General features: G+C 44.7%; 2 protein-coding genes across 10 annotated transcripts in view; one reads left to right on the top strand and one right to left on the bottom strand.

Annotated features, from left to right (window-relative positions):
• Window positions 1–1,720, bottom strand: part of gtf2e2 (general transcription factor IIE, polypeptide 2, beta) — a 30,821-nt gene extending 29,101 nt beyond the window's left edge. The window contains exon 1 of one of the 2 annotated variants that reach the window (XM_031821475.1): window positions 1,603–1,720. The gene's annotated coding sequence lies outside the window, so the exon portion shown is untranslated. Of the gene's footprint in view, window positions 1–1,438 lie in introns of both variants that reach the window. The other variant, XM_031821474.1, reaches the window with a different exon arrangement.
• On the top strand, window positions 294–13,496 carry LOC109884364 (heparan-alpha-glucosaminide N-acetyltransferase-like). 8 transcript variants are annotated; one of them, XM_031821469.1, is made up of 17 exons: window positions 294–406; window positions 2,352–2,467; window positions 2,537–2,673; window positions 3,273–3,391; window positions 3,529–3,598; window positions 3,756–3,825; window positions 4,146–4,326; window positions 4,468–4,498; window positions 4,672–4,832; window positions 5,321–5,436; window positions 5,843–5,964; window positions 6,985–7,111; window positions 7,209–7,295; window positions 7,686–7,763; window positions 8,244–8,314; window positions 10,422–10,534; window positions 10,874–13,496. In XM_031821469.1, the coding sequence occupies exons 2-17, from the start codon at window positions 2,387–2,389 to the stop codon at window positions 11,053–11,055; spliced, it is 1,746 nt and encodes a 581-aa protein (XP_031677329.1). In that variant the 5' UTR covers window positions 294–406; window positions 2,352–2,386; the 3' UTR covers window positions 11,056–13,496. The 8 variants fall into 8 exon arrangements, with proteins under 8 accessions (XP_031677329.1, XP_031677327.1, XP_031677326.1 ...); XM_031821466.1 differs by lacking the exon at window positions 294–406 and adding an exon at window positions 1,119–1,324; XM_031821465.1 differs by lacking the exon at window positions 294–406 and adding an exon at window positions 1,151–1,324 and having other exon boundaries at window positions 3,505–3,598.
• Window positions 13,497–13,663: the final 167 nt, after the last annotated feature.

Raw genomic sequence — 13,663 nt, forward strand, 5'->3', positions numbered from 1 at the left:
CTACTATCTGAAATTAGATGTTAGGCCAATCTGAGGCTATAAGGCTACCTGCATCTATCTAAGCAAACCATGGCAAAATTGAAGATTTTAGTCAGTAACATAAACCTATTGAAAAGAAAAGTCAATCTCACAAAATATACAATTTATGACAGTTTGTGTTCTTCACATCTGGCACATAGGCCTAATAACGCACAATTGCCAGAATATATACTTTTTATTTTATTTATTTTTTAAAGTTTGTCCAAGTGTTTCTTGCTCAGAGATTTCGAGATCCTCTGTCCAACTTTCGTCACTCAAACTCTCCTGTCGGATTGATCTGTAGTTATGCACATGCGCAAAGGGGATTTATTTACAATCATAGCAGTCAAAGGAGTTTAATCGACATCCATTGGTGGAAAATCATCTGGTGAGTTTAATAAAAGCAAATCTTATTTTCTCTTGCGACATATTCAAATTCTTTATTATGTCACATTTGCTGGTAATAAATTATTATTTTTGATCGAAAACCGAATTTTAATTCTTATTTCGTCATTACAAGCTACGTCGATATTCCTTCTTAGCTAATTCACTTGATAACATTATGGGAAAATGGAAAATATGGCAACTCTCTTGCTCAGATACAATTTGTATTTTTACTCAATTATCCATACTGGCTAATGATTATAACAACGATTCTGATCCAACCATTAATTCATACTTTGTTGTGCCCCTGGCCTGAGAGAATGGAAGTTAAATATGTAGATAGATGTAGAAGGCTAATGTTAAATAGCTAACATTGACCATGAATGGAAGCGATGCTAGCGAGCAAGCATTTTAGCCAGATAGCCTTGGACAACAAAACATAAAAGCGGGTACTGTATGACAGAGTGATAGAGCATTTCATCAACATGAAAGAGAAGAGGTGGACATTTGCATTTCTCTAAAAGTAGGTTGAGTCAACATGTGTTTCTACTTGCACGAACGCACACACACACACACAAATCAGGACTATGGACATGGCTTCCCAAGTGATTTTACACACACACTGCTACTGGAAATCGCACAGATTCTCACTCATCACGAGTTGATTCCCGTGCAGCACCGTTATGTAATCGTACTTTGACCCTCCTCGCTCCCACTAGCATGTACAAAAACAAGGTGGGATCGGAAGTGTTATTAGAAAGGGACAAATTATAGAAAAAACACAAAGGCATATATTCGGGCGGTGGGGACCGGGAGGGAAGGGAGAAAAACATCAACATGGCACAGCCAGAAAAGCATTACAAGGTGTTTTTCCTAGCAGTGATTGCTTTGCTGGTTGCCATTTGCGTGGCAGAAATCCCCTGTAAGTAAAATGATGAATAGTTCATTAAATCGATCTGTGTTAGTTAACATCAACAACAAGAAAAATCTCATAGTGCTAACGTTAGTTATCGAGCGAAACAATAGGAAAACTCACTCTTTTGTCTGAAAGTTTATGCCACAAATGATTGAAATGACTCAATTCGGTGGTTTCATTTCCTCGTCTGGTCGTAAGAAGCGACAGACGCGGTAGTGACAACAGTAGCTAATGCTAACTTAGGGAATCTCCTATCAACTACAATGGTGTGTAGTTAATGTTACCTTGGACAATGTCAGCCGGTTTAGCTAACAGCCGTATATATCACAGCACCGTTTAAACCTCCCGGCTCCTCGGGGAGAGTTATTTATTCCACTTCTAGGAGAAGCGGATTAATAAATCACATGATATCGGGAGAGTGTGAAAGCCATAACGTCATGCCTCCCTCCCCTCTGTTGAGGTTCAGTAACTAGCGGCAGTCTGAAGGCTGTTGACTTGAGACTAGTCTTGGCTAGCTAGCTAGCTACCGATCACATTGGTTTAGAAGGCTGACTTCCTGGTAAGTACTGTGCATGCCAAATTGAGGACAGTGATATTTGAAGGATAGTCTATACAGCAGGAGTTAATTTTTTTATTCGAGGTAAACAACAACGAGGAGAGTAGTAGTCACTAAGCAGCTACTGCAGTGTAGGCCTGTACTGATAGACCGTGTACAATGGTCTATCTAGACTAGAAATGTGTGTCTCAGGGTAAATATAAGCCTCTATGTACGCCACTGCTCATCACAGACTGTGTGACTATTCTTATCAGATCTGCAGTGTCTCACAAGCTTTCTCTCTCTCACTGTGTGTGTGTGTGTCTTTCTCTCTCTCTCTCTCTCTCTCTCTCTCTCTCTCTCTCTCTCTCTCTCTCTCTCTCTCTCTGTCTCTGTGTGTGTGTCTTTTTCTCTCTCTCGCTCTCTGTCTCTGTGTGTGTGTCTTTTTCTCTCTCTCTCTCTGTCTCTGTGTGTGTCTCTCTCTCTCTCTCTCTCTAGCATGCCACCCCCACCATAAGGCTGCAGTAGTAAAGATGGACGAGGCCTCTCTCACTGTGAACAATGAGCTGGATGCTGAGATGGTCGTGAGCTGGCTATCAGACCACTGCTATCAGGTAAGACTGACCTTTACTGCTGCTATTACACACACACACTGTTGTCGTCATTGTACTCCTGTGCTCCAGTGTGTGTACCAGCCCCTGGGTGTGGTGCCAGCGGGCCCTGGACCAGGCTTACCCAGCTCAGTTGACTTCACTGTGGGCACACAGCATGGCATCACCCTGCAGCTCAACAGCAGCCCCGTCAGCCTGGAACTCTGCACGTAAGTACACACACACACACACACACACCACTGTGAGCCTGGACCTATCAACCCTACCACTACTAACTAACCAACTACCACTCCTGGCCCTATGTCCAGACCCTATATAGTGAACTACTTTAGACCAGAGCCCGATTCCCTATATAGTGCACTACTTTAGACCAGGGCCCTATTCCCTATATAGTGCACTACTTTAGACCAGAGCCCGATTCCCTATATAGTGCACTACTTTAGACCAGAGCCCTATTCCCTATATAATGCACTACTTTAGACCAGAGCCCTATTCCCTATATAGTGAACTACTTTAGACCAGAGCCCTATTCCCTATATAGTGAACTACTTTAGACCAGAGCCCGATTCCCTATATAGTGAACTACTTTAGACCAGAGCCCGATTCCCTATATAGTGAACTACTTTAGACCAGGGCTCTACTAAAGTAGTGCACTATATAGGGAGAAGGATACCGTTTGGGACTCACACTTTTATTATAGATCTGAAAGTATTGGACCTCAGTATCTACAGCTGGATTTTGGACTGTGGGGTATAATTCCATTAAATACAATATCTAGTAGACTAGTAGTTTCCTGTCTCCTCCCCAGGGTTCATTACCACTTTTGGGAGCATGGTAACTACTCTCTGTGGGTCAAGAACCTGAACGACTCCTCAGTGGTCAACTGTTCCATGATCACTGACGCAGAAACAGTCAACAGCTACCTGCGTGAGTACATTCACTCACTCACTCACTCACTCACTCACTTACTCACTCACTCACTTACTCACTCACTCACTCACTCACTTATGTTTATGCTCTGAAACCATTATCTTGTACAGTGAAATGCCTTTCTGTCCTTAAAGCCATCATGGTGGCCTTTCTGTTGTTCACGGGACTGGCTATACTGTCTGCTATTGGAGCTACTGTCATGGGGTAGGTCTGGATTACTTTAGATAACATAAACACACGTTTCCATTTACTATGTTACCGTATGTCATCCCGTTGTCTTGAGCCTGCCATTTTGTGTTTCTGTGTGGAGAGATGATCAGAGGCTTCTCCTAATCGATTGGTTATGTCTTGTATGGTACAGGCTGGACGCGGTGAAGAATCTGATGTTCCGATTGGGCAACTCCATGGAAACTGAGAGGCTCATCAATTCAGTGAGTCTCTGTGGTGTTCGTTCTCCAGACTTAGTTCTAGAACAGGGGGGTCGCTGCAGTTGCTCGGAGGGGGTCGCTGCAGTTGCTCGGAGGGGGTCGCTGCAGTTGCTCGGAGGGGGTCGCTGCAGTTGCTCGGAGGGGGTCGCTGCAGTTGCTCGGAGGGGGTCGCTGCAGTTGATAGGAGTTGATGCTCAGTTGATGCTCCTAAAGCATTGTTCAATATCCTTGGTCCTGGAGAGCTAATACTATACAGGGTATGCAGGCTTTTGTTCCCGCCCAGCACTAACACCTTTTTGACTTCCTCTCCTCTTTCCTCCTAGGACCTGGGGTTTCCATGCAGGACGGTGGAGACGGCCACAGACACCATCCTCCCCACCCCCGCCACCCCCAGCCGGAGGCTCCGATCCCTGGACACTTTCAGAGGGCTGTCCCTGGTCATCATGGTGTTTGTGAACTACGGAGGAGGGAGGTACTGGTTCTTCAGACACGAGAGCTGGAACGGTGAGTCCCACCATTCTGAATCTGAAAAATGTTCCATCCACACATCTAGTGGTTTTTAGCCCGGAGATCCGACAATATGTTCAGGAGAAATTAGACGACTGCGTTGTTAAAATGACAATATTTTTCCCTCTCTCTTCACAGGACTCACAGTTGCTGATTTGGTCTTTCCCTGGTAATAGCAGTTTTTATATTTAAGGACAAAATGTTTCGTCTTTTTATTGAGGAAATCTAACTTTGCTCCATAGGAGGAAACTGTGTGCCTCTAGTGAAGTGTGTGTCTCTCTGTGTATCTCTCTGTGTGTCTCTCTGTGTCTCTGTCTGTGTCTCTCTCTGTGTCTCTCTCAGGTTTGTGTTCATCATGGGTACATCTATATCCCTGTCTGTCAGCTCAGCCCTGCGGTGTGGTTTGTCACGTTTCTCTCTGTTCACCAAAGCAGTCTGGAGGAGTGTTCAGCTCTTCCTCATAGGACTCCTCATCATCAACCCCAACTACTGCCAGGGACCACGTCAGTACACACACATACATACACGTACAGACATACACACACGTACAAACGCGTACACACACACGCACACACACACACATACACGCACACACACGCGTACATACAGACACATACACGCACACACACGCGTACATACAGACACACACACATACACACACGCGTACATACAGACACACACACACACACACGCGTACATACAGACACACACACGCGTACATACAGACACACACACACACACACATGCGTACATACAGACACACACACACATACACACACGCGTACATAGACACACACACACACGCGTACATACAGACACACACACACACACGTACACACACGCGTACATACAGACACACACACACACGTACACACACACACGTACACACACGCGTACATACAGGCACACGCACGTACGTACACACACACACACACACACACCTTTACAATGTTTCACTCTTCTAAACTGTGTGTGTGTGTGTATACTACAGTATCATGGGACTCCCTGCGTATCCCTGGCGTGCTTCAGCGTCTGGCCTTCTCCTATCTCGTGGTGGTCTCTCTGGACCTCTGTGTGGCCTGGAACAGCCTGGACAACCTTCCTGTGGTCAGTCTCAGAATACACCTCATTATATACTCATAGAATGAACAGGACCTCTGTAAATAAACTGTTATTATACTGTTATAACATACGTCACCATGTTATAACCATGTTATAACCATGGTTGGATCTGTGTGTGGTCAGAAACCGCCTGGACAACCTACCCGTGGTCAGACCAGCCTTATAACCCTGTGGTCAGACCAGCCTTATAACCCCGTGGTCAGACCAGCCTTATGACCCCGTGGTCAGACCAGCCTCATGACCCCGTGGTCAGACCAGCCTTATGACCCCGTGGTCAGACCAGCCTTCCATTTCACTTGGTGTTAATGTTGAGCTGTCTGCTGGTCGGTGTTGTTTCCATAGTGACAAAAATGTTTGTTTTGTTTTGGTGTTGTTTTGTTTTTTTACCCAGGATGCTTGGTGGTACTCTGCTCGTGAGTTCCTGCTCTACTGGCCAGCCTGGCTGTGTGTGGTCGTCTTGGAAACCGTGTGGCTCTGTCTCACCTTCCTGCTCCCTGTTCCTGACTGCCCAAGGTGAGTTCAGAGGGAAGACTCTTTGAGACAACACAGTTTCAGTGGGAGTCGTCTGTCGCAGGATGAATGACAACTGTTAGGTTGTTATTGTTCACAGTAAATAACTCACGGACACTAGATAATCTTTAACCAGGTTTAATTCTCCCCAAATTACAGCTGTAATTCAGACAACCCTACATTTCTCACATCACAGATATTTATATCCCACCTAAGACTCTCCTCCTTCTCTCCAATCCTTACACCTTATGGTTCTACAGGAAGGGTAGCGGCAGGGTAGCCTAGTGGTTAGAGCGTTGGACTAGTAACCGGAAGGTTGCAAGTTCAAACCCCCGAGCTGACAAGGTACAAATCTGTCGTTCTGCCCCTGAACAAGGCAGTTAACCCCACTGTTCCTAGGCCGTCATTGAAAATAAGAATTTGTTCTTTAACTGACTTGCCTGGTTAAATAAAGGTAAAATAAAAGAGAGAAACAGGATTCCAAACCCTTATTAATTACTCTCTTAAGAGAATCTGTCCTCACCTCTGACCCCTCCTTCGTCTAATCCACAGATGTCCGTCTGTCTCACTGGTATCAACACGGTGCTCTGCTCCCATCCCACACAAACCACTTTCCACAGCCATCTGTCTTTCTGAGAGAGAACCATTCACTTCTGACATAAAACCCAGTCTCTTTCACTCCTAATATTCCATGCTTCTTCTCTGTCAATATCGAATCGAATCAATATCGAATCAATATCGAATCGAATCAATATCGTATCGAATCAATTTTGAATCGAATCAATATCGAATCGAATCAATATCGAATCAAACACAACAGAGATGATTTTCCGACCCCTTCAAAAAACGGTCTGAGTTTTTACATATGCCTCGTCTGACAGTAGTTGCCTTGAGTTGTACTGTTGACGGACGATGATATAGTTCATATATGATTTAATCCATGTCCATGAGTCTGAGGGTGGCCGGAGGTGATCGGAAGTAGGAGATAAATCCTCTACTAACCATCATCTTCTCTCTCCTTAGTGGTTATTTGGGCCCAGGTGGTATTGGGGACATGGGCCAGTACCCAAACTGCACTGGGGGAGCAGCTGGATATGTAGACCGTTGGCTACTGGGAGTGAACCACATCTACCAAACACCTTCCTCACGGGTGAGTGAAACACTGACTTGTTTGAGGCAACAAAGATAAAAAACCACTTTCTGCAGGTGGGTTGTTTCTCTCGTAACGTGGCGCGTTCATTTTTCAGGTGATCTACAAATCTCACCTGCCCTTTGACCCAGAGGGAGTCCTTGGCAGCATCAACTCTGTCCTCATGGCTTTCCTGGGACTACAGGTCACTGCAATTATCATTCACTATCTCGCTCTGTCTGTCTGTCTCTCTTGTCTCTTTCTTTTGCTGTCTCTGGTTCTCTGTCTCTCTCAACACTCCTTCTCTGCATCCAAACTAGTCTGTCTGTCTCTCTTGTCTCTTTCTTTTGCTGTCTCTGGTTCTCTCGCTGTCTGTCTGTCTCAACACTCCTTCTCTGCATCCAAACTAATCTGTGTTTCTCTCACATATTCCTTCCCTTGTTCCTTCTCTTTCTAGTGGTTCTGTTTCTACCAGACCGATGTGTGTAATTGCGTGGAGTTGCATGTTTCAGCCTAACTGAACGGATCAGTCTAATGTAATAAATGGGATTAACTTTGAGGGTCCATTTTTTTTGTCCCTGATATCTGAATCCAGGCAGGAAAGATTCTCCTCCACTACAAGGACCAGCATTCCAGTATAATGGCCCGGTTCCTCATATGGAGCCTGGTTCTGGTGAGACGACCACATTGCTGTTTGTCATTACTGTATTAGCTATTTGGTATATAGCCTTGGTCTGTCGGGCAGCCTTGGTCTGTCGGGCAGCCTTGGTCTGTCGGGCAGCCTTGGTCTGTCGGGCAGCCTTGGTCTGTCGGGCAGCCTTGGTCTGTCGCGTCAGCCTTGGTCTGTAAGCCTTGGTCTGTCGCGTAAGCCTTGGTCTGTAAGCCTTGGTCTGTCGCGTAAGCCTTGGTCTATCACGCAGCCTTGGTCTATCGGGCAGCCTTGGTACAGCCTTGGTCTATCACACAGCCTTGGTACAGCCTCGGTCTGCCGGGCAGCCTTGGTATAGTCTCGGTCTGTCGCACAGCCTCGGTCTGTCGCGCAGCCTTGGTACAGCCTCGGTTTATCACACAGCCTTGGTATATTGCATCTTTTATCAGACTAAACCTCTCCATATGACAACGTGATGCTGTATCTAAATGTTTATCTCTCCAGGGAATCATATCAGCCGTTCTGACCAAATGTTCACTAAATGAAGGCTTCATCCCCATCAACAAGAATCTATGGTAAGGAGACCAGACTTCTTATAATGCAGTTTAACACTCTCAGGGCCAGTTTCCTGGATACTGATTTAAATCTAGTCCTGGACTAAAGAGCACTTTGAATGGAGACTTTTCATTGAGCATGTTTCTTGGTCCAGGACTAGTTTTAGGCTAATCTGTGTGCGGGAAGCTGGCCCTTGATATTTCCTAGTAGGGCCGGGACAATACTCGTTAGTGTCGTGGCAAGAAAACAGAAAACAAAGCGGATTTACCTTCTTTAGGAAAACAGCCCTGATGTTGGAAACAAACAGCCCTGATGTTGGAAACAAACAGCCCTGATGTTGGAAACAAGCAGCCCTGATGTTGGAAACAAGCAGCCCTGATGTTGGAAACAAGCAGCCCTGATGTTGGAAACAAGCAGCCCTGATGTTGGAAACAAGCAGCCCTGATGTTGGAAACAAGCAGCCCTGATGTTGGAAACAAGCAGCCCTGATGTTGGAAACAAGCAGCCCTGATGTTGGAAACAAGCAGCCCTGATGTTGGAAACAAGCAGCCCTGATGTTGGAAACAAGCAGCCCTGATGTTGGAAACAAGCAGCCCTGATGTTGGAAACAAGCAGCCCTGATGTTGGAAACAAGCAGCCCTGATGTTGGAAACAAGCAGCCCTGATGTTGGAAACAAGCAGCCCTGATGTTGGAAACAAGCAGCCCTGATGTTGGAAACAAGCAGCCCTGATGTTGGAAACAAACAGCCCTGATGTTGGAAACAAACAGCCCTGATGTTTCCTGATGTTGGGAAACAGCCCTGATGTTGGGAAACAGCCCTGATGTTGGAAACAAGCAGCCCTGATGTTGGAAACAAGCAGCCCTGATGTTGGGAAACAGCCCTGATGTTGGAAACAAGCAGCCCTGATGTTGGGAAACAGCCCTGATGTTGGAAACAAGCAGCCCTGATGTTGGAAACAGCCCTGATGTTGGGAAACAGCCCTGATGTTGGAAACAAGCAGCCCTGATGTTGGGAAACAAGCAGCCCTGATGTTGGGAAACAAGCAGCCCTGATGTTGGGAAACAGCCCTGATGTTGGGAAACAGCCCTGTTGCTGGAAAACAGCCCTGATGTTGGAAACAAACATCATTATGTTGGAAAACAGCCCTGATGTTGGAAAACAGCCCTGATGTTGGAAACAAACATCATTATGTTGGAAAACAGCCCTGATGTTAGAAAACAGCCCTGATGTTGGAAACAAACATCATTATGTTGGAAAACAGCCCTGATGTTGGGAAACAGCCCTGATGTTGGGAAACAGCCCTGATGTTGGGAAACAGCCCTGATGTTGGGAAACAAACCTCATTATGTCGGAAAACAGCCCTGATGTTGGGAAACAGCCCTGATGTTGGAAACAAACATCATTATGATGGAAAACAGCCCTGATGTTGGAAACAAACATCATTATGATGGAAAACAGCCCTGATGTTGGAAAACAGCCCTGATGCTGGAAAACAGCCCTGATGTTGGAAACAAACATCATTATGTTGGAAAACAGCCCTGATGTTGGAAAACAGCCCTGATGTTGGAAAACAAACATCATTATGTTGGGAAACAGCCCTGATGTTGGAAACAAACATCATTATGTTGGGAAACAGCCCTGATGTTGGAAAACAGCCCTGATGTTGGAAACAAACATCATTATGTTGGGAAACAGCCCTGATGTTGGAAAACAGCCCTGATGTTGGAAACAAACATCATTATGTTGGGAAACAGCCCTGATGTTGGAAAACAGCCCTGATGTTGGAAACAAACATCATTATGTTGGAAAACAGCCCTGATGTTGGGAAACAGCCCTGATGTTGGGAAACAGCCCTGATGTTGGGAAACAGCCCTGATGTTGGAAACAAACATCATTATGTTGGAAAACAGCCCTGATGTTGGAAACAAACATCATTATGTCATCCGGAGTCACATTGTATATATTTTCCAAGCTATAGCACCCCATATTTTACATCCAGCAGGTTTTTAAAGCACCAAACAGTTTAGCTTTGTGTTTTTATTTAGTTACCATGGAATAGATGTAACGATACTGGAATCATCCGTGTTAATAGTGTGGAATAATCGACCTCTGAGTTGTCTGTCAGGTCTCTCTCCTACGTGACCACCCTGGCGTGTTTTGCCTTGCTGCTCCTGGTGTTGATCTACTACACAGTAGATGTGAAGAGGTGGTGGTCTGGGGCGCCCTTCTACTACCCCGGTGAGAACTAGTTCTGTGTCAGCACCTCTGCTTTGTACATTTTTTATATATTTCAATCTGCATATATAGAAATGTAATGCGTAGATCTGACAACGATCCCTATTCTGCGTGACGGGAGAATCACGTCTGTTCTAAACTATACATTTCTATATTTAAAAAAAAAACAGTTTACGCAACTCCCTGAACAATCCCTCTGACCCCTGTGCTCGAATCCTGACCTTTGACCCCTGTGCTCGAATCCTGACCTTTGACCCCTGTGCTCGAATCCTGACCTTTGACCCCTGTGCTCGAATCCTGACCTTTGACCCCTGTGCTCTAATCCTGACCTTTGACCCCCAGGTATGAACTCCATCCTGGTGTACGTGGGCCACGAGGTCCTGGAGGAGTACTTCCCGTTCCGCTGGCGCATGGCCGACAGCCAATCCCACGCAGAGCACCTGACCCAGAACCTATTGGCCACTTCCTGCTGGGTCCTCATCTCCTTCCTGCTGTACAGGAAGAACATCTTCTGGAAGATCTAGAGGGCCAGGACACGTTTCAAATAGTCTTTCTTCAAGTCCTCTAAAGATTTAGGGGGAAGGTCTGAAGGGGCCGGGCTGCGTCTGAGAGTATTTTCTCAGGTCTTTCTGAAGGATCTACTCTCCTCAATTCCTTGTGTCCTTTAACCAACGATCCACTGGGAGATGTCGAGCTGGGCCGTATCTCAATAGTCTCCTCAATTCCTTGTGTCCTTTAACCAACGATCCACTGGGAGATGTCGAGCTGGGCCGTATCTCAAGTCTCCTCAATTCCTTGTGTCCTTTAACCAACGATCCACTGGGAGATGTCGAGCAGGGCCGTATCTCAATAGTCTCCTCAATTCCTTATGTCCTTTAACCAACGATCCACTGGGAGATGTCGAGCTGGGCCGTATCTCAATAGTCTCCTCAATTCCTTGTGTCCTTTTACCAACGATCCACTCACTGGGAGATGTCGAGCTGGGCCGTATCTCAATAGTCTCCTCAATTCCTTGTGTCCTTTAACCAACGATCCACTGGGAGATGTCGAGCTGGGCCGTATCTCAATAGTCTCCTCAATTCCTTGTCCTTTTACCAACGCAACTCACTGGGAGATGTCAAGCTGGGCCGTATCTCAATAGTCTCCTCAATTCCTTGTGTCTTTGAAGATCTTTTGTCTGGGTTGCATTTCACTTGTCTTTCATCAATTCCTTGTGTCCTTTCTCCAGCTTCCTTTTTAAAAAGGGAATAGTGTAATGCGTTTCCTCTCCTTGTTTCCTTTCCTCGTGTGCTCTCCTTGCTTGACGCTGATGTTTTTGAGAAGGGAACATAATCACTCAGGAAAAGGCTGGTCTGGGATTGTATACAAGACACACGGAAACTCTAGAAACCACGATTACCATTTTTCTGCTCATCAAATCAAATGTTATTAGTCCCATGCGCCGAATACAATAGGCGTGGACCTTACCGTGAAATGCCGAATACAACAGGCGTGGACCTTACCGTGAAATGTTTACTTACAAGCCCGTAACCAAAAATACAGTTTAAGAAAGTAGAGTTGGTGGAAACGATGCTACAGGCTCTGGTCTACGCTACACTGTAACTACGGACACACAGGTCAGAGGTCACTGGGATGTGTGTGACATACATGTGGGATCAAACTGGACTTCACAAAAAAAAATGGAGTGTACAGCCAAACCGGTATGGAATAGTGTACCCATGGATAATACAAATGTGTTGCTTCTCGTTTGTGCATGTACGAGCACCTGCTTTCTTGGGACTGAAACAACCAATGGCAGACAGTTGAAATAACTTGTGCTAATTAATGACATTTGTCTTTTTGTATTTTTATTGCCAAAGTCATCGAGGAAATGAATGACGGCTGAACCAACCCGCCAACCTAACTGTATGTGTACATTTCATGGGTCATTCCACAAATTCAGTGCCTTTTTCAGAAGTGTAAAAAAAAAAAAAAAAAAAGTTTGATTTCACCTCATTTTAATATTCTGTCATAAAGAGCACATATTCAACTTCATCACGTGTTTTCCCATCTCGAGTACTACAGTAGGTGCCTATTCAATGCCAACTAAAGTAACAGGGTTGATGATCTCATCTGTAAATCTGCCGTAGATCCCATTTGTGACGGGAGAAGGAAAGCTTGTGTGCAACAGGGAGTGGCAATTTTTAAATGCAAGAATCACCCCAAAAAATGTTTAATTGTTAAAACATTTCTAGCTTGTCTTGTCTATGGGTAACAGGGTTGACTTGTGATGCTCGACACGCTCAGTTTTCCACCACAAAACGCCAGAAAATGGCCACAAAAACTAAAACCAGCTCACCTGATTTTACATGATTTGACTATTAATGTTCTCTTTGTGAAATAAAAAATAAGAATAAAAAATGAATAATTTTGCCCTATTAAAATGAGACTTCAGTTCACGTAACAGGGGTTGACTTTAAAATGAGGGACAGTTAATTTTAATCCCTAAATAATCTTTAGAAAATGACTTTTTTTGGTCAAAATAACAAAAATAACTGGGGCTTTACAATGATGGTGAAAACTTGGGAGACATTTTTTGGGTTTTTTTAAGATGGTTGAAATCTTCCTAGAAGAAGTCGCAGTGGGTGCAGTGGGGGGGCGTGTCAAAATGCAGAATTATGTCACTTTAACAAGTCTTTATTCATGTAAAAAAAAAAAGTGTAATATTGTAGAAATAACTCACCGTGTGGACAGCTGTCAATCAGAAGGTTGGGGGGCGGGGCGCCACGCATTTAGTTTGTTTTACCCCCCAAAAAATCTGATTAATTTGAATTTTCCATGTGGTCTATATTAAAAGGGAGCTTAATTTAATATTACAGGCTTTTTCTAAAAAACTTAAAATATAAAAGGGATGCAAAAGGACCTTATTTCGTGGAATGACCCTCCCATATGAACATACAAGCATTGTGTCAAAAACTCTACAGAAAAAAAAAAAAAAAAGTTTAAGTCCCAAATAGCACCTTATTCTCTTTTTATAGTGCACTACTTTTAACCAGAGCCATATGGGTCCCGGTCAGAAAGGAGTGCACTACAAAAGGGTACCATTTTAGGATGTAATTTAGGACTTTCTTTTAGGTAATTGTACTGTATGAT

Source organism: Oncorhynchus kisutch, unplaced genomic scaffold (genome assembly GCF_002021735.2).
Source record: "Oncorhynchus kisutch isolate 150728-3 unplaced genomic scaffold, Okis_V2 scaffold3979, whole genome shotgun sequence".
NCBI lineage: Eukaryota > Metazoa > Chordata > Actinopteri > Salmoniformes > Salmonidae > Oncorhynchus > Oncorhynchus kisutch.

Excerpts from the sequence above, each read along its gene's own strand:
- LOC109884364 (XM_031821463.1), top strand. The coding sequence starts at position 1,240 with ATGGCACAGCCAGAAAAGCATTACAAGGTGTTTTTCCTAGCAGTGATT. Across the intron at positions 2,674-3,272 it reads GTCAGCCTGGAACTCTGCAC|GGTTCATTACCACTTTTGGG; the intron begins GTAAGTACACAC and ends TCTCCTCCCCAG. Across the intron at positions 8,315-10,421 it reads CCCATCAACAAGAATCTATG|GTCTCTCTCCTACGTGACCA; the intron begins GTAAGGAGACCA and ends GTTGTCTGTCAG.